Below are 22,246 nucleotides of genomic sequence, written 5' to 3'. Positions count from 1 at the left end.
GCTGCAGCTGCTTGCAGTTGCCCACGTTTAAGTGTTGAAGTCCTCCCGGTGCTGCAAAGCAGCGCTGTCAGGGTGTAGCAGTGGAGGATTCCCCACGTTTGCTGTCTGAACTGCGCCTGGCTTGTAGGGGGGATCTGTGCTGGGCCACAGCTTGCCTTGCAAACAGCAATTCCCAGCTGTCTTAAGGTACCCTGAATAGAAGAGGGATTTCTGCCTTGGAAAACCCAGCTCAGAGCTTTTCACGATGAAAATGGGAGACCAGCATGAAAGCACTGAGCCCCATTCCCCAAACTCTTCAGGGGCTGAACCTCTTGGTCACAGACCATGTCGTTGGTGCTGGAGGTGCCACCAGCTTGTTGGTGATGAAGGTGGTCTCCTCAGACCCCCCTCCTTTTGCTCCCAAAATCTAGAAATCTAGAGCCACGTTTCAGGGCTCCGAAGCCTGCACGTGCCTCCTTTGCTCTCGAGTGAAGTGGAGGAACAAGGGCTGACTTGTAACAGCTTAATCAGGGCTGCGATGCCTGATGTTGGCAGTGACACCGGATAGGACCCGTGGGGGAGCCCGGGGGGCTGCCAGGGGCAAAGAGAAAGGAATACAAATAATTAATTTCACTACTGTAATTTCAGGGTTCTTTAAAAAGAGCCCACCCGGCCCTGGTCTCTCCGTGACAAAGGGCTCAGAGGTTTTAAGAGCTCTTGTATCATACTGTCGGATGTTGTTATGTTGCTGTTTTTATTTTTATTTTAATACTTCCTAGCAAATCCTGTTAGGCACCGAAGGCCCTTCGAGGCTGCTCTGTCCCAAGGATTCAAGCCCTGGAAGTGTTTAGCCGTGCCGTTTCAGCAGCGTGTGTGCTTGAATTGTGTGTCAGGAGGTTTTCGAGATAAGTAATAGGGCAGTGGATCTGGACACTCTGTGGGATTTTGAAGCTAGATTTTGCCCCGTGGCGGTGCGGTAAGTAGAAACCAGACCCAATGCAACGAGCCAAGCGTCAGCTCTGTGCTGCTTCAGTGAGGTCTGGAGATCTCTAAATGCGGGCTTAAATGGTGCTGCAACACCCTGCTTCAATTTAATTGTGCAACCAAGTCACATCTGCTGCTGCGTGTGGGTCAAATCACGGCAGCAGACTACGTGTGGGTGCCAGTGTTGCAGTAAATAGGATTGTAAGTATTGAGTTAGCTCTGCGTAGATGAAAGCAGCACGATAAATGGCTTGTCAGGTCCAATTATTTGTTGTCCTTCACCCCGGAGAGGCATTTGCACCCGAGCACCACGTGGGGTCAGAGCCACCTCTTGGTGTAATGTTTTAATTGCCACTTTTGGATGCACCCTGCCCCTGGGTCCTTGGCTCTTGTGTGCAGCACAGAACGGGGGAGCCCAACACGGGGAGAGTGGTGTGAGCATCGCCTGCAGCAAGTGCTGAGCCTCGTGGCAGGCTTAGGGCTCGTGCAGGCACTTTACCTGGGTGTCATCTGAGGTTTCCCACCATCAGGGGTGGGTTTGGTGGTGGTGGCAGCAGAATCCTGTCCTGAGCTGGTAGTCCTGGTAGGCAGTGCTCCTGCTGTCCCTGAAGGAGCTGAGGAAGGACACTTTTATCGGGATAGCAGGGATCGTGCCTGGCATTTCCACTCCGCAGTAAAAGACACCTACAGATGTAAGGCCCCCGTTTTTGTTGCTGGAAAGGGCTTTTGCAGGATGGAGATCTGCAGTTGAGCACATGCAGAAATCTCCTAAAGCGTAAGGCACCTTACCCAGCGACTCCAAATGTCCCAGTCTGCTTTTGTGCCTGTGTTTTTGGTGCCTGGATCAGGGTTTGGACAGGACAAGAGCCTCAACAGAGGGGCCAAGCCCTGCAGTCAGGCACCAACCCCTCCATCCCTTCCACGAGGGTCTCTCTGTGTGAAGCTGGGGAAGGAGCCTTCCCTGCAATTGCCAAGTGCAGCTTTCTCCAAGACAAAGCACAGCAGCAATCCCACGTTGTGTTTCTGGTGGTATGAGAGGCGAGCGACGTCCCCGCCAGCGCCGCGGCAGGAATGTGAGGTAGGCAGCTCGCAGTCTCCGCACACAATGACCCACACAGACGTTTTGGCCACAAGGAGACATATGAAATGTCACAATTTTGAAAAGGCAAATAAACAAGGCGCTGTTCAAGCATTTGCTTTGTGTATCAGTTAGCAAAAAATTATCTGGCCGATGCGGTCTGCTGATCTAAGCAGGTTTTCTTCAAAGTGGTGCAGAAAGAGGAACTCACTAGCAGCCAATTAGAACATTAAAGAGGAAAAAAAAAAAAAAAACGAATATCAAGAATTTTATTAGGGAGCGGAAAGAGATGTAAGTTGTTTCCAGCCTGATGATAAAACATCAAGAGCTTCGTTTGTTATTGCTAGGGCCATCCTGATTGTTTATAGTGCTGTAATGAAGTAACTGAGCACTGAAGAGCACATTAAACAAAAATGGGACTATAAAAAATCCTCGCGGTCTGTAACTGCGCTTGTTCAGACCGGAGTTCATCTGAATGCTGCTGCTATCGATCCTTCTTCTCTGATGTGCTCTTCTGTCCCAGCGTCCCTTCTTCTGTTACCCCAAGCTGTATCAAATATTGTAGCATCCATTCTCATTCCCAGTGTAATTCCTCCACGTGCCTGAGGGCTCTGCATCTTACAGGGTTACGGGGATTCGAGGTGAGCTGGCAGCCTCGGGGTATCGGCTTCCTGGGGCAGAGCAAAGGGGGAATAGGCACGGGGTGCTTGTGGGGTTGCTGCCTGATGTCGCCCTGATGAAAACGCTTAGTTCTCAGCGTTAATTAGTTTGGGTTAATTGCCCAAGTGGACTCACAATCACTAAATCTGGTGGTCCAGCACGGTCTAACTCAGCACCAACTGTTTTTGTAGGGCATACGGTACTGTGTGTTATAACACTCCTGCTCCTAGCTCTGTAGGAGCGGCGGATCAACAAGCTCAAGCATGCGCTGAGCTCCTCAGTGACGAAGGCTGCAGGTAAGAATGCAACGGGACGAGCACGTTCCTGAGCTTGCAGAAGGCTCCCAACCACCACCAGGGCTTCCCAGGCACCCAGGGCTGCAGGCTCACCCCGCGGTGCCTGAGGGTGCTCCCTTCCAGAGCTGCCACCCCGCGAGCAGCTCGGGGTGCTGGGGAAGGGAAGGGAAGGAAGGAGGGCTGCTGGTGAGGCCCTGTGCGTGATGCAGCTTGCCCCTCTCGCCGCGTGGGAGGCTCGCCTTTGCGAGATTCCCAGCCTCTGACGAGCTCGGGGAGTGTTCGTGCGGGCTACGTGTGTGTCTGAGGGTGCACATGGAAGCAGGCAGGGGAGGAGTGGGGAGAAAACTGCGTGGTAGAGGGGTGGGCTGAGCTGTGGTGTGAATGCACCGGGGCTCTGCAGTCGAGGCGTGGGCCTCCCTCCACTCTGGGCTCTGCTGGCGTTGGCCGGGATGGTCTGAATTCTCTCAAAGATGGCATTTGTCCTGCTCCCACTCTCTTGGTGTGGGCCTCGGTGTTTTGGCCCCGCTGCAGGCATTGAGAGTGAAACCCTCCTCCGGACCAGGAGGCTGGCAACGGAGCTGACCTGCGGGGTTCAGCCCCAGGGCTTGGCTTCAAGGCCATCCCCGGCAGTCCCGGGGCTGTAGGGACATAGCTCCAGCAGCTGGGATGCGCGGGGTGGTTTGACAACAGCTTCCTTAAGAACGGGACAGAAACTGAACCTAGCCTGGGAAAAATTGAGAGGAAATCAGAGCGTGGCTCCGTCAACATGTCTGCTCCCCGAGGTCAGCCCCGGCTCCCTGGGGAGGAATGGCACGTCCTTTCCTCCCAGTAAACACTGTCCCAAACAGCTCGTGGAGAGGCCGGCAGAGGTCTGCAGGTGATGCAGCGAAGCAGATTTCCAGGAGAAGCCCTGAGCCACCAGCCGGGAGCGCTGGCCGTGCTGCTGGCATTTTGGCAGCTGTGCTGGAGCTCCCGGAGCAGCCGGGCCCCATTCAGCTCTCAGAGAGCCCCCTCCGAAACACAGCCCAGCGGCAAGCCTGTCGGGAACAGGGGAATTGAAATTCCCTTGGAAAAAAAAAAAAAAAGAGTAGTTGATGTGGTTATTGAGCTGGGAGTGATTGTCTTAGATGATTAAAGCATGTTTAAATGCCTTTTTTTTTCCTTCTGGGGCTTAGTCAGTGCCTTAGGATACCAGCTGGCTTGGGGCAGTATCTTTGTCTTCAGTGAATAAATGGAATTGTTTATAATTCTTATTTCCATCATTATTTAAATGTTTGCTTGGCGAAACAATCCGTTTGGTTTCCAGTATTTGTTTCTAAAGAGCCCGGGCCACGTCAGACAGAGATGAGGGAAATGGCAACGCGCCTGCCCAGCTACAACAGAGGCCACGTTCGAAGCACACGGCAAATAACCAAATAAATAACCTGCTGCTGGGGAAGGCTCCCAATCCTAGAAGTAAAACGAAGTTTAATTAAGCCACTGGCTCTATATTTAGTTAGAGAAAGGAGCAGGTTTTAATTTTAGAAAGGTTGGGGGTGTCACAAAGAGGTGGTTGACTTCTCCACGGGGTCCTTGTAGATACACGGACAGGGCGTGCTCCGAGGTGGGAAATGGTTTCGAAATTGCTGCCTCTCGTGGTGCTAGGGCTGGTGTTTTGCTCCGCGTGGTTTCACAAGGCCTGGATCCCGCGTTCAGCGCCCTGTAAATGTCGTCAGCCCAGGCAGAGCGTGAAGCCCCTCTCCGAGGTGTGTGATCGTGCCGGGGTGGCGACGGCTGCCGGCTCTGCTTCACGGCACACAGCCTGGGAGCTTCGGAGGGGAGGGTGCAGCAGGGTGTGGAGTTACAAACTGGCTCACGTTTCAGGTGGAGAGTGAGAGCTCGTAAAGCAGAGCTCCCCCGGGAGCCCCCATCTCTGCAGTAGCCAGCGGCGGGGGGAAGCGTCGGGGTTAGGAGCCCCCAGCAAGTGCTGAGGCTGCGGCAGCTTCCTCCGGCTGCTGTCAGGCTCAAGGAAACGTCAGAAATGAGAAGAGCGACAGAGCTCAGCGGTGGTGAACTCTCACTTACTAAGATCCCAGTGGGATGTGGTTTTTAGAAGGTGTATTGTCTTTATGAGAAGGGGAGAGAAACCTGCGCTGAGGGCTCTTGGCCCAAAACTTCGTAAGCGCTGGGAGGGATCGGGGAAAACGCAGCTGTGCTGCGAGCTCCTGTGCCAGCTCCCCTCTCCAGTTTGGATCTGACAGCTGGGAAGTGAAGCCACATTACCAGATGCTCTCATATTCATGGGATAGTATTTTTGGAACCGGGCAAAGACTGAAGAAGTGTCTGTGAATGTCGTTTGGAAGCTTTAACCCGATTGCTTTACCTGCTTGCTAGGCCGTGCTGCCGTCTGTGTGGGTTTTATCAATTACCTAGAAAGAGTTTAACTTGGGCAGATTTTTCCAAACCAGCAAAGAAAGCGGTGGAATTAGTCAAAAGGATTATCTGAATTGTTATTTTTGGAGGTCTGGTTTGTGTAAGCTCTTGTTACCAGCACCCCCATCCCCTACCTCCTGCTGACAGCAGGGGCTGTGAGGATGGTGGGGCTCGTCTGGGTACATCTGCAGGGAGGAGATGCAGCAGGTTCTCCCAAACCAGCTGAGGAGGATTCAGACCAATTTTCCTCGCTGCTGGTTGCTTTTCACATTAAAACACACACCTCCTGCGATGTCCCACCTCTGTTCCCATTACCCCAGTGCTGGCAGGTCCCATTCAGCCCATTTGGTCTCCCCAGCAGGATTTAAAGCTCAGCCGAGGGAGGAGCCCCCTTGTTTGTTAACCTTGTTCCAGGTTTTGTTTGCTGGAACAATAAAACACAGGAGAGCAGTGTATTTCCTTTTTTTTTTTTTATTTTTTTAAACCAAAGATCAAGGTATTTTCTCTGAAAATCACATTCCTTGGCAGGATTTCTCCCTGCCCTTTCTTCCCTGAAGCACCCAAGTCCAAAGAGTTGAGGCAGTGACAGTTCCCCCCAGCTTGTGTTCACAACCATCCGAAACAGCCCTGCAAGGGTTACGGGGAGATGATTTACGTTAATGCATTTAAGTGCAAATGGGGCTTTTTGCTCCTTCCCCGTAGCACCTGAATAATTCTGCAGGAGTGGGAAGCTGGGATTTGCTTCCCACCTTATTCCCTTCCTGCCTGTTCCAGCATTTCCCTGCCTGTTCCCAAGAGAGGTGTGACCGGGTCGAGGGTCCCTCGCTGTTTGTGCCGGGGGGACCCTGAGGAGCGCTGGGTTTGGAGAAGGATCTTTCGAGGTCTCGTGTTGCTGTTTGTTTTCCATGCAGTTTCCCAAGGAAAGAGGAAGCCGCAGTGCTGGTGTCTGGGGTTGGACGAGGCCTTAAAACACAGCTGGTCCCAAAAGAGATGCTTGGAAGGGAAGCACAAACCTGCAGGGTTTGGTTCAGTGTCTGAAGTGCTTGCTGGTACTAGGTATTGCACGGTACAGGTGATATTTTAAGGACAGGTACTAATCAATTTAGCAGCATTTTTGCAACCGGAGTGAGCGCAAGAGCCCCGCAGCTGGGTCTGGCTGCATTTGTTTGTTTTCAGGGTGTGCGAAGGAAACCAGCGCGACTTGCTGAGCTGCTACCTTCAGCCAGGTGTTTGGAGAGAGGTGTCGGACAAACCACAAAAACCCCGTGAGAGAGGAAAATGCCACATGAGAGGGAATTAGAAAGTAATAGAGAAAAGGACTGAGTAAAACGCCAACAGGAAAAAATGCTTTGGGAGAGCTAAGGTGAGCTCAGTGATTGAAGTTTTGTCTTACAGGGAAGGTGTCTTATTCACCTGGAGCAAATTACTCAACAGGCTGTTCATTTTTTTTCTGGCTAATCTCTGGTTTCTGACAACCCGGAGAGTTTTGGCCCTTGTGTGGTCTGGGGAGCCTTGAAATCCAAGCCTGGGCTCGTCCTAGTCACTGCCGTGCTGCTGCTGCCTGAGCAAAGCTGGTGCAAAGCTGGTGTTCCAGGCAAAAACTTTTAGGAAAATACATTGTGGGATGGCACATGAGTAATACCCGAGTCCCTGTAACAGATGCAGGTCTCCCTGCAGATTTTGTTTTTTTTTTTTTCTGTTGGGATCAGGGAATAAGGAAGATGGAACGTCACAGGGCGGTGTGCTCCACGAAGGTAGTCCCTAGCTGGCCTTATGGAGAGGGAGAAGTTGGCAGAAAGCATCTCCAAGTTGCAGGAAGCCCTGCAAAACCTCAGGTTCGCCTGGGGACAGCCCTGGAGTATGTGGGGCATCAAATCCCGTCCCACTCCTAGGTCAGAACAGTTTCATTTCAGTGCGGGGATGTTCTCAGTGCAATTACGAGCCGGGAGTCTGCGGTGTGGGACGAGGAACGGGGAGCTGCTGGGTCGGCAGGGAGGCTATCTGGAAATATCTACCCATAAAACGGGGGCTATAATCAGCCGCCTGGAGAAAGTTTGTTCATTAATGTTTGCGAAGCGCTTTGAAGTCTTTGGCTGGGAGTCCTTTTAACAGAGCCAAACGTTAGCTGTATTGCAGCAGCTAAGCCAGACCCTAATGACCACGTTCCCTCTCCTCCCCCCAAACCCCCAGCCGTTCCTACCAGGGTTTGGTGAAGAAGTGAAACGTCAGCAGGGTGACCAAAGAAAAGCCAAGCGCTCAGCAGAAATATAAATAGTGCTTTTCTTGCTTGGGATTTTGTCCTGGTCCCGTGGGCTTCTGCTGCCAGGAGTACAAGTTGTAGAAGGGACGAAGGGTTTCCTTCCAGGCTTGCTCCATGTTATCCCAAGGGGTAACTGGTTTAGGATGTCCAGACACGAAGCCTGTGTGCTGATACCTCTCAGCCTGGTCCTACAGCTGAAGGACGTGGGGTGGGTTTGGTCCATGCCGTATCCCCCGAGAACCTATAAACAGTCTCACAGCGTGGAGGCCAGCAGGTAGGTGGGTGCACCAGGCGTTGCGATGCGAGGACACATCCCAGGGCTTCAGCTGCTGTCACAAAACCGCTCTCCAGGCGTGTCCCCGTTTGCTCTGGGTGGCAGCTAGGAACGTGGCACCAGCATGGCCCTGATGTGTCACAGACACAGCCGATAACCTTCCCGGCTGGTCCGACACCCGGCTCGCTCTGCATCCTTTTCCTGGCCTCGCCCGGGGCTAGGCTGGGACATCTCCTGCCTCGGCTACGGCACTGCTGGTCACTGCCTGCTTTGGAGATTAGGGTTTGTCCATCCCGGAGCAGGGCTTGCAAAATAGAGAAGAGCCAACATTTTCCCCAAAACCCAGCCGTTTCTAGTGACCCATCCTTCGAAAGTGCCCTCTGGCAGTGGAGCTCGCATAGTCTGACCCAACGGCTGACCCGTCCCTCGCCTCTAATCTGCTCTTTCCTCCCCGAGCCCGGTCCCTGGAAGGCTGCCTCTCTCCCAGAAGACATTCCAGGGGGGTTTGATCACTGCTCGCTGCAGCCGGGCCGAGCTTGTGCTCCAAGCACCTGCTGGGGCACTTAATTAGCAACAAATGAGAGGCGTGGGTTGGGGGGGAGAGAGAGCAGCACCCTGGTGAAGTATTTGCTGCGATGTGATGTGTTTTATTTTGGGTTCGGGAGGCAGGCCGTGAGGAACATTTTCCAAAAGGCTCCATAAACCACCTCCGTTCACAGGGTGATTATTTGAGGAGGGAGGAGGGTGTGGATTTAAATCGGTGCTGCTGATTTCTGCAAACAACCACATTATTTTTAATTCATACTCCAGGCTGCCTCCACCCGTGGCTTGATGTGAGGAGCTGTGAATTTTCCACGTCATAACAAAGTCCCTCTATAAAAGAGAGCCCTTTCAATATATTCTAAAAAATGGATTTCAGATATGTCAGGCTCTCAAGTAAGCCAGTCTTTGGGGTGGAAAACTCGCTTTCCTTCCCTCGTGGTGACCTGTTAATTTATTTGTATTGCCGCAGCACAGAGCAGCTCTGAGCAGACGTCGGTCTCCTTGGTGTCTGAGGATGGAAAATGCATGAGAGGCCGCAAGCCCCGATGAATACAAATTGAAAGAAATAATCCCTTTGTTCATCGTTATTAGCTGAACCCAGGCACTCTCTGTTGAGATAAAAGCCCGGCGTGGCCAGCCCCGTCTTATTGATGAAGGGAACGGAGATGGGCCAGCTGGGAAAACGCTGCAGGACTGTGCTGGATGCTCGCTGTGCTCCTGCCTTGAGAGATGAGCAGTGAGAGCCTCGTGCAGGAAGGGGCACACTCAGCTTCCGTGAGCTCCAGCCCAACAAGCACTGGGCCAATTATTCTCCATGGAGAGGCAAGTTTTGCAATGATCCCTAGTGCTTCCACCTGGTGCAAGCCATAATTCCCAGTCTGTAGGCACACTAGGTGTATTGTCCTGCATTATTTTCTTAGTCTGATTAAAGTGTTACAAGGAGGAACACTATATGTTGTTTTTATGTTTTGTCCTCTCCTGACAAAAGAAGAAAAGCTGGCTCTTAGAGATTTTGGGTTTGGATTGCCCATTCTGTAAGAGCTTTCATGGATTTTGAGAGGATAAATCACCTTGTGACCATGAAGCACTTGGATGCAGTAGGGACTGAGGCCATGGTGAAAACTCAGACTGATGATTTTGCTCTCATTCAGGGTTTTAAATTCAGTCCTGGGCATTGGGTTCTGGCCCAAGGACGGTAAAAGGTCACAGAAAAATCTCATCTTGTGAGACTGCCATCGTCCTCTTATCAGAAATATTGTAATAGCTTCTTACTGCAGGCCTGGAGGATGGACATACAGCATTGCTCTAGGACAAGCTGGTTTGTATTTATTTATTACCTACACAATATCTTGTATTCTCTCTTTGTTGTGGTTGTTGTCTGCGCATCTCCTGGACCTGGTGGAGTCCTGCAGGTCAGCGTTTTGCTGAGAACCAACCCCTCAGCAGTGTCTTTTCCTCCTGTTAACCTTACCCCCTTTCTCCATACTCTGCTCTGATGTTAGAAATGGGTTCTCGCTGTGTCGATCTGGAAGCAGCACCTCGAGGGACACGTTCATACTCAGGATATAAAGCTTGAAGTTCTTTTCCCACCTTCTTTGACATTTGAGAGATGCTTTTAAGTAGATGAGATACTATTACAGTGACAGCCTGTCACCGAACGCCTTGACGCTCAAATCATATTCTTCAGCTCAATTTCAACAGCAAGGCACGAGAAGCTGTCTGGCAGTTTGCCTTGTTACATGCCTCAATATCGCTAAGAAGGGAAATTAGGTTTCCTTTTCAAGCCTCTGTTGTGTTTGCACAGTTTAATCCTGTTCGGTCCCACGTTGAGGGCAGGGGATCACCTGCCCGGGCTGCTCCTGTACCGGAGAGCAGCCCCTTGGCTCGCCCCTTCACCTGCTGCTGCTTGCTTTCGAAACATGAGCGTCTTCCTCCAGCTTCAAATCCTTCTCCGCGCCGATGCTAATCTTCAAGGTTCAAAGCAGGGGTGAGATTTCAAAGCCTCCTTTAACCACCTCAGATCTGCAGCGTGGCGCTCAGGCTGTGTTGAAAGCTCGTGTGCCGAAGCACGCCGAGCCGCGTCTCCGCACCTGTTGGAGCGGGGAACATTTCTTCTGAGTTTCATTGCTGTTTTCCTTAAGCCTCTCTCAGGTTTTCCTCCACCTGTGGCCAGCGCGATGTTCTCCTGTGCCTGACCTCATGGAGAGACGTGCCGCAGCCCCAGATGAAGGGCTAGAAACAATGTCTGCACCTGGCTTAGCAAAAGAGGGTATTTGTGCGTCCGCGTGCGTGCCGGCTAGCGTAATTTATTTGTGCAGTTACTCGAGCCAAGGTTTCCCCCCAAAGGAAGCCCTAATTAAGCGAGATAACTTTGCATCTGGGCTGCTGGCAATGAGCAGCTCGCCGGCTCTGCGTGCAGGGCTGCCCACAGGTGTGTGGCTGCTGCCCTCCCGTGCTCTTTTCTCTCCTTATTTGATAAGGAAGGGAGATAAAGGGATCAGAGCAGCAGCATCAGGGTTCAGTGAGGCTGGCGTCAGCAGGATCCCTGCGTGGAACTTTGAAAATTAAGTTGCTCGTGTCCTGGTAGAAAGCATTTGATGTGACATTCCTCCTTCCACCTCCTCCTCACTTCTCACTTCTTTTTGGGGATCTGTTTTTGTTCTTCAGCGGAAGCGTTGCGGCTGGGTCCCGCAGATGGCTGCAAATTCCCTCGCCAGCCTGTACCCTGCTCCCTCACCACTCTGATGCTGAGGTGCTAAAGGCTGATCTAAAATACACCGAAGAGAACGGGAAACTTTGCAAAAGTTTTCCTGAGCCTCAAATCAGGCCTTGAGATTTCAAATAAATTGCCCTACAGATCCCACTGGAGGCGGGGCGGCTCAAAAAAGCAGCAGCCAGTTCTGAATACCAGACAGCTCGGGGGCTGCTGGTGAGGGAATTGGAGGGCACAGACATGGCCCTGAGAGTTGAACCTCCCTGATGCAAGTTACCGTGTTCCTGGGTGCTTTCTTTAATGAAGCATCACCAAGAAATGCTGGCAGGGGGGCTGTGAAACGTGAATTCCCTGCCCCAACCAGGGGCTAGGGCAGAAGAGCTGTGTGCTACCTGCAGCTCGTTGGTTAGGACCCATCCGCAGAGCTATTTCCACAGTCTGGGCATCCTTCTGGTGGATGTGGACGTGTGGCTTTGTGTGGCTGGGTTGGGTTTGTCCTGCAGGACGTGGTGTCCCTCCTTGTAGTGCCGCCTTGGGCACAGTCTGGTCCCTCTGCAAGGCACAGCAGGGGGGCTGCGTGGGTCCCCTGGGGTCCTCTTTCTGGGCACAGGCTGTTAGCATTCAGATGTCACCCAAATCCCTCTTTTTTTTTGAAGAGTGACCCCGCAGTGCTTTAGGGCAGCCACTGGAAGGAGCTGACGTGGGTTTGGGCACCCAGCTAAGGCGCCCATCCTGTGTACTTGTGCTGGAGTTGTTTTGAAAGTGCTTTTGCTGAATGTTTCCCATGGATTTCACCAGAACTGATAAATCTGTAGGTAGAAACACACCTGTGAGATGCTCCTGTGCCCCTGTTCTCATGTTCTGGGGCATAACTCCTCCCTCCCTCCATTCCAAACCCAGGGGAGGAACCGTGGCTCGGAGCCTGTCCTTCCCGGGCACAGATGCAAGATGAGGAACCTCAGCAGATCCCCGCACCTGGCACCGGGCAGGATCTGAGCCTCAGGGCACACACTGGGGCTGGGAACAGGGAGGTTTGCAGCTGGCTCCGAGCTGCTGGAAAGCTCTGGTCCTGCTGGCTGCCTGCTCGCCTCCCTTGGGGCCCGGAGCAAGATATCTGTTACACGCACAGCCCCGGCTGCCCGCTCGGCTGCTGGGATTCATCGTCTGTGCTCCTTTGCTAAATTACCCCAGGGACGGGAGACGCATGGGCTTGGAACCAGATCCACAGGCAAAACATCTCGACGGTTGGAGGTAGGGAGAGAGGGAGAAAGAAGACAAAGGAGTCTCCTCCCAGCACATAGTTAAAACCTGTGGCTGTGTTTTGCTTGGCACGGTTTCTTCATTGTGCTGCGCCGAGCGGCCGCTCTCCCCGTCTCCCCAGAGCTACAAGCAGCGTCCCACGGAGATGACTAGATACTCTTGCAGATGGAGCTGCTCAAGGAAAATGTGCCATTGTGTTCGGGGCTATTGTTTCTGCTTTCAATATTAAAGTTCCTTGCGGTTTCCAGGGGACAATCTATCAAGCAGAGCTAACAGGCTGCAGAGAAGATGGAGATGATGAAAACGCGGGGATTAAATTTCATACGTTTGGAGCTAAAGCCTCGTCTGTCTCGTAGTAGTGCAAGCAGGGGAGTAGCCTTGCGGGTCATGAAACTACCAAATTAACTTAAGAGTGTCTGTTTAAGCAGGTTTGGTAAAAAAAAACAGTGGTCATTGCTGCATGAGCAGCAGAAGCCTCGCTGAGGATGGACTCTGGGTGCGAGATGAGCTGCCCACTGGTGTGTAAGTGGTGTCTGAGAGAGGTCCCACACCAGGAGCTCAAACAAAATGTGTTCGTGTAGATGGGGTCTGTCTGTCTGAGCAGCCCTGGCTCAAAACGCTGATGAGAGCAGCTGTTACATCCTCAAGAGGCAGGACAGGGCATCGCTGAGCGGGACAGATGGGATTCTCCAGCCCCTTGACATCTCAGCTGCCCTGGAGGACGGGCTGGACGCAGGGGAAGTCGCGCTGGCACACAAGCAGGCCCTTGGATGGTAAATCAGTTCCCTCCCCGTGAGGTGCTGTCCTTAGCCTGTGACATTGGGGAGCAGGTCAGGAGGCTTGTAGGAATAAATCGACAGCAGGACAGCGCTGGGCAAAACCAAACCAGCCTGCAGGTCGTGCTGACCTGAATCCTCGGTGTGTAATTAGCGCTAACAGCGAGTGTTTAATTAAGAGCAGCGCTCTGCTCATGGCTCTGCTCATGGAGTTCTCAGCCGCTGGAGGAAGCGGCGATGAACAGAGGTGACCTTGGTGCTCTGCTCCCTCTGAATCACAGAATCACACAGAATCACAGAATTTTCTAGGTTGGAAGAGACCTCAAGGTCATCGAGTCCAACCTCCAACCTAACGCTAACAGCCCTCCACTAAACCATATCCCTAAGCTCTACATCTAAACGCTTTCAGCAAAGCTCCTGCACTTGCCACCGTACTTAAAAACGGGACTTGTGCTCTGGCGGCGCTCTCCAGAAGCCAGGGAAAGTGTTTGCATCCCCTCCTAAAATGATGAGCCTGCCTCAGAAGCTCAGCTAACTGACCCAGCGGGGCACAGCATCAGCACATCTCTGCATGACCTCGCCGTGCCATGTAACCGCAGCGTTCATCTCTCCTCTCTCTTTCTGCAGGCATCACGGCGTGGCCTCGCTTCCCAGGGATGTTGCTGGGGCAAACGCGCTGCAGATAGCGGAGTAACAAGGGATGTAAAAGCACCATGGACAGATGGCAAGGCATGAAGTGGCCTTTGTCCCAGCATCTTCCAGTGCGGTTAAGTCAGACGAGGCCGGTCTGATTTAGCTCTGGGGAAGCAAAATGCTTCTGGCGGGGCGCATCAATAGCTGCTCTGTGAAGGGGCAGGGCAGGCTTTCTGAGAAGCTCTTCAGCGATGCACCGAGTGGCTCTGTCATCCCAAACCAGTGCCTCTGAATGTTTTGCTGGTCTGCGTTAGCCACAAACGCCGGGCTCGTTTTGCAGAGCCCGTAGAGAAAGCTGCGTTTCTCTAAGCAAAATGCCCACTGTCAGCCGGGAAGCAGCCTCCCCTCTTCTGATGGATGATGTTGGGGAAACACCCCCGCTCCCTGCTTCCCCCCCTTCTCCTCTCCTGGCTGTTTGAGTTGGATGCTGAAGGGCTTGTAAGATTTCCAAGGTTTCTGGTGGAAATTTTCAGACCTGAGAGAGGCGTTTTCCCCTTTGGGGATTACACCATGCTTTCAGTGTCTGTTCTCTTTATTTTATATGTGTTTTCCTGCTTTTGTTCGACTTTCTCACGGATTGCACGAGATTTAATTCAGAACATATCCTATAACGCTGTAATTGTCAGGCACGTTAGCTGCTTATCCAGGCAGTTTTTACTTTAATTATTATTTTTTTTTTATTTCCAAAATAAAAGGGAAGCCAGTTACTGCTGCTTCCTAGCGATCGAATAATGCTCTTCTCTTGCATGCTGTGGCACCACGTAACACCAGGGGAGAGCCAGTGTCCGTGGCTGCCCGGTGTAATCATTCCTGCTGCGTTGGGGAGCTGGTTACTGCATTAGGAAGCGATGAGTTTCACCTCCTCGTGCTGCCTAGGGTATCGGTTATCCACGTGAGTAGATGACAGCTGGGCTCAGTCTGTTCCATGCCCTCACCCAAAGATCCCCCAGGCCTCTACAAACTCTGGCTAACTGATGCTGTGCTCAGGAGCAGCTCTGTTTCAGCTCGGTCACTCTCTGAAGGGCTGGGAGCTAGCCAGCCCTCCTGCGGGTTTGTGTCTGGGGGAGCAAAGTGGCTTCTTGTTCCTCGGAGAGAGTAAGGCAGAGGAGGAACAAACACAAGCGTGCCCTGAGCTGGGGTAAGCCAGGTCCTCCCACCTGTCTCATGGATGCTCCACGGATGAGCTCTGGCAGAAGAGCTGCCCTGGAACCAAAATGTTGAGGAAGGGATCTTCCCTGACCAGGCTGATGCGAGGTGAACCTGGGGTGAGCGGCTCTCGTGTCACCCTCATTCTTGCTTGGTTTCACCTGTTGACAGAGCTCAAAATCCACCGAAATGTTGCTGTGGTACTGGGCAGGATGAGAGCCGTTTGCTGGAGCTGGGGGCTTGTGAAAGACCACCCTGGATGCTCTGGTTAACCAGGGTTTGTGATGTGCTACAGATGGACAAGCCCACAAGTGGGAGGATGAGCATTTCACAAAGCCACTGCCAATACTTCCTCCATTTGCTTCCGTCCTGCTGATTTTGAAGGAATTCCTTTAAATTTGGCCTCTGCCTCCTGCTCTGCAGAATGAGGCTCAGAGCATTTGGTGGCTCTTGATTAGATCTCCCGTCACCTTCCTGCGATCTCTCCCAATTTTCCAGCTGCGAAAGCAGAGGCAGAGCCACAGAGAGGCTTAGCCATGGGAAAGCTCTGGCAGATGGCAGGATTCAACCTGATTCTGGCTTCGCCCCTCCCTGCAAACCACACCGTGTGTAACTCAGGATGGAGCTGATGATGCCGTAACCATCGGTCATGTCAGCAAGCAGCACAGCTGGTTTGCATCTTCAGAAGGAAAGGAAATTGCTGCTGCTTCTCCGGGCTTAATTAATAACATTTTCTATTCTGATATCTTACCTCCCCTTCTCGCCTAAGCTTTCATTAGCCACATCAGGTTCTTTCAAGCGTTTTGGAGTGGCAGATGCTCTACCCCCCTCCTGGTGAGGCTGCGAGTTTCATTATCTCCTGCTGTAGATCCCTGGTAGCAGCACTGCTTTTTTTCAGTCTCATTTGCAGCTTTTTTGTAGAAGGGTGCACACAGCACCACACTTGTACTGATGCCTTCTGTCCTCTACCCCATGAGCTGGCTTTAGCTCCTCATTGCTTTTTGGGGCTCTGAGCTCAGATGAGCCACACGAGCTCGCCCACTGTGCCTGGTGCCTACCTCTCCTGTACCTTACCTTCCATCCTCACGTACTTTACTTTTCAAGTCCAGCAGTGGCTCGGTTCGTGCTATTGTTGGCTTGCCTCGTTTTTAATGAAAAGCACGTTTCCTGATGAGCACTTGGGAAGAGAGAAGCCGATCTGCCTCTCTGCATTCAACGTAGGAAGAGTTGCAGCCTTGGGACCACTCGAGGGACGGAGTGCAAGGTGGCAAACTTGACGGGGTTTCTGGGGGCACTGTGCCAGAAATACGCTGTTCTCGGTCTCGCGGTCATGATTTGCTTTTCATCAACTGGCTATTTTGCTGGGACAAGAGTAAATCAGACACTGCGGAGAGGGAGAGAGGCCCTATCTCTCTCTGCAAAAGGCCGGAGTCCCGCAGCCCTGGATGTTGTTTCGCTTCCCAAAGTCATGGGTTTGGATGAAAGTCATGCTCAGGGTCTCTGTTTGTTAGAATAAACCTCCTGTGACTGCAGCACTGACCTCCTGGGGGACTTTGATTTTATCTGTGCACAAGGCAAACCTACATCCACTTGAAAGGACCCAGCGAGATATGTGCTCTGATAAGCGGTTCCGTGGGTGTCCTAATTTGCTCGTTTTAAGAGGTGTGGAGAACTTCCCTCTTGTGACTGGGGGAGAGTTAAAACTGCTGCAGGGAAGGAAGGGCAGGAATTAACAGCCCAGCAGGAAACTCCAGCTTCAGTCCATAGAGTAAGGCATAAACGGTGATCAGGTACTGCCTATGGGTTAGTTTCGGAGAGTTAGATTTGGTCACACGCTTCCAAAACCTCGAGACCAAATCAAGAATGAATTTCCACTGCCAAATGCTGCAGGATCAGGCCAGCAAGCAGTTTATGTTCGTGTTCCCCTCACTAGCTGGCTTGCAGCAGAGTAAAAGTCTGATCTCTTGCAGAAGACAAGTCACCCCTTCGTCTCAGGTGCTTTTCGTCCTTACACCTAAAAGAGAAGGAGATGTTGTTTTGTGCAAGTTTAACCACGGCAAATAAAAGGCGGTAAGTCAATAATTACCAGGAAGCTGCCTGGCTTCTCATCTCCAGAGATGTTCCTTGGAGCGTCTCAAAGGAGGCTTGTTTTAGTTCGTTTGGTTTTTAATCAGGTGGCACCACCACAAGGCACGGGGAGCTGAATCTGAGTTTCACAGCACAACTGATGGGATGCGGTCGCAGAGGCCATCAGCTGGTGATGGCTGAGACAAATACGATCCTTATTTTGAGGAGCATCTCTTTCTTCGCTGCATATTCACCTTCTTGGGTAGACGTGGTCTGAAGCAGAAGAGATGAAAAGGCAATAGCAGCTTTGCTGGCTGCCTCTCCCTCATTTCCCATGCAACTTAAACATGCCAGGCAGCTTCCAGAGCTCCCTACTTTTATACCAAAAGCGCAGAGACTGCGCTATTTGTCTTTCATTTTCATGGCCTTTAAGGATGAGTTTGGATGATGTTTGCAAGTTTATCTTTTGAATTGTAAAAGCTAGACTGGTTTTTGGTCATTTTCTAACAGTGGATACTGATTCTCAAACAATTGCTCGTCTCCAGGAGCTGGGACTTCAGAAAAGAGGCCAGTCATTATGGGAGGTGATACCACTGAAACCCTTTTCCTCTTCCATCCTTGCCAGTCAAGTGATTTCACGGAGATGAGCAGGTAGTAAGGAGAGGAGCAGGACAGTGCTTGGGGACTGAGCTCATTTTAACGGGCAGCACCTCACACAAGCAGTTCTCTTGATTTTTATTTTGATTAATTACATTATTATTTACTGACTACTGCGAGTAAGAAAGTCCTCGTGTGGACCACAAGGTTTACAGCAGGTCTAACAGAGCTTAGTGCAGAAGCGAGAACAAAGCTGCTCAGAGCCCAGAGCAGGGCCCTGTGGAGGACTTACATAGGAAAGCTGTTGGCAAACCCAGCGTAATTTGGGGAGACAGAGCCTGGAGAGGCGGTTTTGGTGGCAAATCATTTGTGGACACACATGTGTTGTGCCAGAAGCAGGACTGGGGTGTGTTTGTTCAGCCTGCCTCCAGACGCGCTGCCTGTCTGGGTGGGAGGCTTGTTTCCCGGTTTCCGTCTCCCCTCCCTGTTCCCAAACGGATCCCCCACCCTGTGCCAGGCGGACAGATTTCTTTCTGCTCATCCCACTGTTCATGCAATCGGAGCCTCCCCGTGGTGGGATTTAAGGGTGAGTGTTTGTAGGCAGAAAAACCGAGCGTGAGCTCCTGGAGGTTTGCTGAAAATGCATCACCCACTTGGTTTTCTTCTCTGCCCTAACTCCATCCATCGGGAAGCCTCCACCTCCAGGCTGCCCTTCTTTCCTTTCCCCCGGGATGCTTTTACTCAAGGCAACAGGAGGTGACTTCTTCATGCATTGAATCATGTCCCTACCTTGAATGTTGTGTCTCAAACAATTTGTGGAGGCTGCCAGCTCTGAACGGAACAGCCAGGGGCGATAAGTGACAGATATTTATCAGTTTTATGTATATTTGCAAGAAACGTAGTGATTTCCTTTCGCGGAAAACCATTTGTCACATGCTAAAGAGTTTTCAACTTCTGGATGCTGTGCAGACATCTAAGTGAACCGAAAATCTCTTTATTGGTCTTCTGCTGTTAATTATCCTCGTGGGGAAAGTGCTGTGACTACCAGGAGGAGCTTCTGTGGTGCAGCCCGCAGCTCCCTGCATTTCGGGCCATTTATCTCCACTGGTAGCATCTCTTCTGACTGGAGATGGGCTTTGGCTTTGCCTTAGGGTGCCCCATCACCTCTGGCAGGTTTGGGATGTTTCATTCAGGCCTGTTGCTGTGTATTTTTTTCCCCCACAAGCCCATCTCTTCCTTGTCTTCTGCTTTGTGTCCTTCTCCATGAGTGTAAGGGCAAGGAATCCTGCTTGTCTGGGATTTTAGATCTGATTTGCGCTGGTTTTGCACAGCAGAACCGATCAGGGAAGTGCCAGGGAAGGATCTGTGCTTCTTTCTGTTTGGCTTTGACATCCTGAAGGGCTTCCTGCCCTGCAGAGCTGCTGGGCAGTCACTGCCTCCCAGTCTGTTGCAGGTTTTCCGTGTCATTGACACTCATTCACACAGCCGTAGTCGTGCTGGGAGTGCTTTTCTAGGCATTGAGGAGAACAGCTGGGTACAGAGGCCGGGACGTTACTGCTGGCCTGCTGTTATGTCCTTGCACAGATCCTTTGTAGGATCTCTGTAAGTTCCCCATCTCACACCAGGGATTCAGCTGCTGGTTCCATCCTGATGGTCCTGCCCAGGCGCCCAGCACTGCCCCATTTCTCTTGCTGGGGCAGGGCAAATGCTCGCTCCTTGTCTTTAATTTTCCATGTTGCCCATTGGGATATTGCCCGATACATCAAAGAAGACGAGAAATCTGCCATACATCCAGGAGATTTCACCCTTGGGACAGGCTGTGGCCCCATAAATCGCACCGATGGCCTCCGGAGAACCTGTGCCACCCCCAGCTCTGCCATCCCAGCAGAAACGAGAGCCGGGGCAGTGTCGTCTAGGAAAGCTTAGCCAAACTCTTCCAGCTGTCGCTTGGTGTATCTATTTTGCTGATATCCACCCTTTAGATAAATAGAGCTGTTGTACACATTGCGACGCTCTTGATGTGGTTAGCAAGGCTTGTGTTAGCCAAGCTAATCTAACTCCAAGAATAACCATGAGAATTTGACTGTATCGCTTCCAGCCTGAATAAGTCACTGTGCAAGTAAGTGAGAATCCTGGCTCAAAGTGGAGGAGCAGGGGAGTTTGGAGTGAATCGCTGGGGCTTTTCCCCCTCCCCTGTGTTTCTTTGAACAAAACCGCTGCCCGTGGCTGTCCTCAGACACCCGGAGCTCCATCTCCAAGAAAACAAAATTTCCCATTTTCAATAAAAATCGTGGCTCTGGAGGTAGAAAAGTGAGTTAGCGAGCGATCCGCAAAGCTACGCTCTATTTATTTACCAGGCTGGCTCCCTGATGGGGGAACATGTGGGATCTTTTAAGTTTTTCTCCTGCGCAGATGTTCCCTCTGCTCCCGAGTTTCCTCTTGATCTTTGCTTTCCCGTTCCATGTGGGGAAAATGCCGGGGATGTTGTGTGCCGCGGGAGAGGAGAAGGGCTCTGTGTGCTTCAAACAAGAACAGTAAAATAAAATAAAATGTGATTTTTTTTTTTTTCTGTTATAGCAAAAAAAATAATATTTCTTAAAGGAAATCTCTTGAGGTAGCAGAAGGGTGGGTAGCTCAGACGGCCTCGCTGTTGGACACACAGGGCTGAAGAGCCCCCCCCCCAGCCAGCTTTTGGTGCCAGTTTGGGTGTTTGCTTTGGGCTGCGTGTGGATGGAGCTCAGGTGAGAAGACAGGGGTCTTGCAGGAGGGCTTGGCTTCCTTCCTCAGGGGCTGCAGGCCATGGGCTGAAAGACATCGCTCCCGGTCTGCTGGGAAGGGGTGACGGGGCTGCTGGGATCCCTGGAAGGTAGCTTCTGGTTGCTTGGACAGCAATTTTAGCTAGGCAGGAGGTCTGTCACAGGGACAGGTAAAATCTGCCTCTACCAACCCGGGCAGGCTGTGCAGCAGAGACAAGGCGCATTTGTGATGAAGGATGAGAGCCTAATTTTAGGAGCGTGGCAAGGCCAGGCTCAGATGTCTGCCCTGACCCCATCCCAGCTCCTGTGTGCTGCCAGAAACTTGCCCTCCCTTTCTTGGAGTGAGCAGGATCGTATTGTCGTGTCCAGTCTCCTCTGCAGCTGGGCAGAGGGATTCCTGCAGTTGCTTTGCTTTGCTAATCCTCTTCCAAGCCATACACGGGCCAAGAAATCCTCTGTCCCTAAGCAGCCACTCTGCCTTCCCCCTAAAGCGTTTCTTCTGCTTCCTTTGCAGATGCAGCTTCTGGACAAGTTCCCCATCGAAGGAGGCCAGAAAGACCCCAAGCAAAGAATCATCCCTTTTCTACCAGGTAATGCTATGACCAAAGCCCTAAAGAAGATGGGTGAGATACTGTCTGCAAAGTTAAAGAAATGCCTCTTTGGCCTGAGCTGCTGTCCCTCTGACAGCTTTCAGAGAGGGCTAGACGTGATGGATGTCCTCTCCTCGGGGTAGCTGCACGCTGCCAGCAGCGATTGCGGGGCTGGCACAGCGCGTTGAGCCAGACCGCAGCGTGCTCTTGGAAATGCTGGCTCAGGCCAGCTCCCCATTGTCTGACTGCACGATTCTGGCTGCTGGCTTCAAGTTTGGCTCGCGGCACTGAGCGTGAAGATAAATGGAGTATTTTCAGCCTGTTAAAAGGTCTTTTCTGCCTTTAGCCGTAAAAAGGAGATCCCAGCTCTCCCCCAAAGGTCTGTAAAGACAAGCTGGGATGGGAGGGCTCAGTCCTCTCCAGGAGTGTGCCGCGGTCCCTGACGCTGCTTGTAGGCAGAAGATCTGCTCCAGATGTGTGGCGAGCACAGCTCTGGGGCTAGCAGGGAGCAGGGCCTTGGAAAGCAGCAGCACAAATACGTGACGCAAGCGTTGGAGCCACAGCAGGGCAGCACGGCAGCCTGGCAGCCTCCACGGGCCTTCTGGAAAGCAGCCCCAGGGATCAGGGATTGCTCTCTGCAGCTCCCTGTGCAGCATCCAGATCCTGTGCAGCCAGGGGGAGGTGGTGTTGCCCTCAATTTCCAACCTGGAGTGAGTGGAGCCCAAGGTCAGGCTCTATTTTCAGCTGTGCCACCAGCAAACTCGTAGATGAGTCAGGTTGTGAGATGTCTGTACTGTGTGCACGGGTGCTGCTTGCCTGCTCTTCTTGCTGCTGAGCATTTTGAGATCCCTAAAAAGCACCACACAGGTGTTGAAATGACGTTAGGGGAGGTGCTGTAGGAAAACCTGTCTGTAGGTAAAGGTTGTTCCTCCTGTATTGACTGCCACTGGCTGATTTCTTTTACTTTGTCTTAAAAAAAGTGTTGGCTGAGCACAGGTCGCTGCTGCTGTCTGCCTGCAGGTCTGGGTGATGGATGTCCTGGTACATGGGTGGGTGATATTTGCGGAGGAGCAGATCCATCCCATATGCCCGTTATAACACTTCCCACCCTCCCAGAACACGAGGGAGATGGTGTTGCTGTGTCCTTGGGGGAAGAGTTGGAT

The 22,246-nt window shown here is 52.0% G+C and overlaps 1 protein-coding gene across 5 annotated transcripts in view; it reads left to right on the top strand.

Moving 5' to 3' along the window:
- The window catches only part of SH3PXD2A (SH3 and PX domains 2A), a 231,564-nt gene that overhangs the window by 36,235 nt on the left and 173,083 nt on the right, over window positions 1–22,246 (top strand). For all 5 annotated transcript variants that reach the window (XM_084525924.1, XM_084525923.1, XM_084525919.1 and 2 more), the window contains exon 3: window positions 21,008–21,083. In XM_084525924.1, the coding sequence (XP_084382050.1) occupies window positions 21,008–21,083 (76 nt within the window). The remainder of the gene's footprint in view (window positions 1–21,007; window positions 21,084–22,246) is intronic.

The sequence above is a fragment of the Aythya ferina genome (assembly GCF_964211825.1).
Source record: "Aythya ferina genome assembly, chromosome: 7".
In the NCBI taxonomy this organism is placed as follows: domain Eukaryota; kingdom Metazoa; phylum Chordata; class Aves; order Anseriformes; family Anatidae; genus Aythya; species Aythya ferina.
This window is presented reverse-complemented; position numbering and strand designations above follow the sequence as displayed.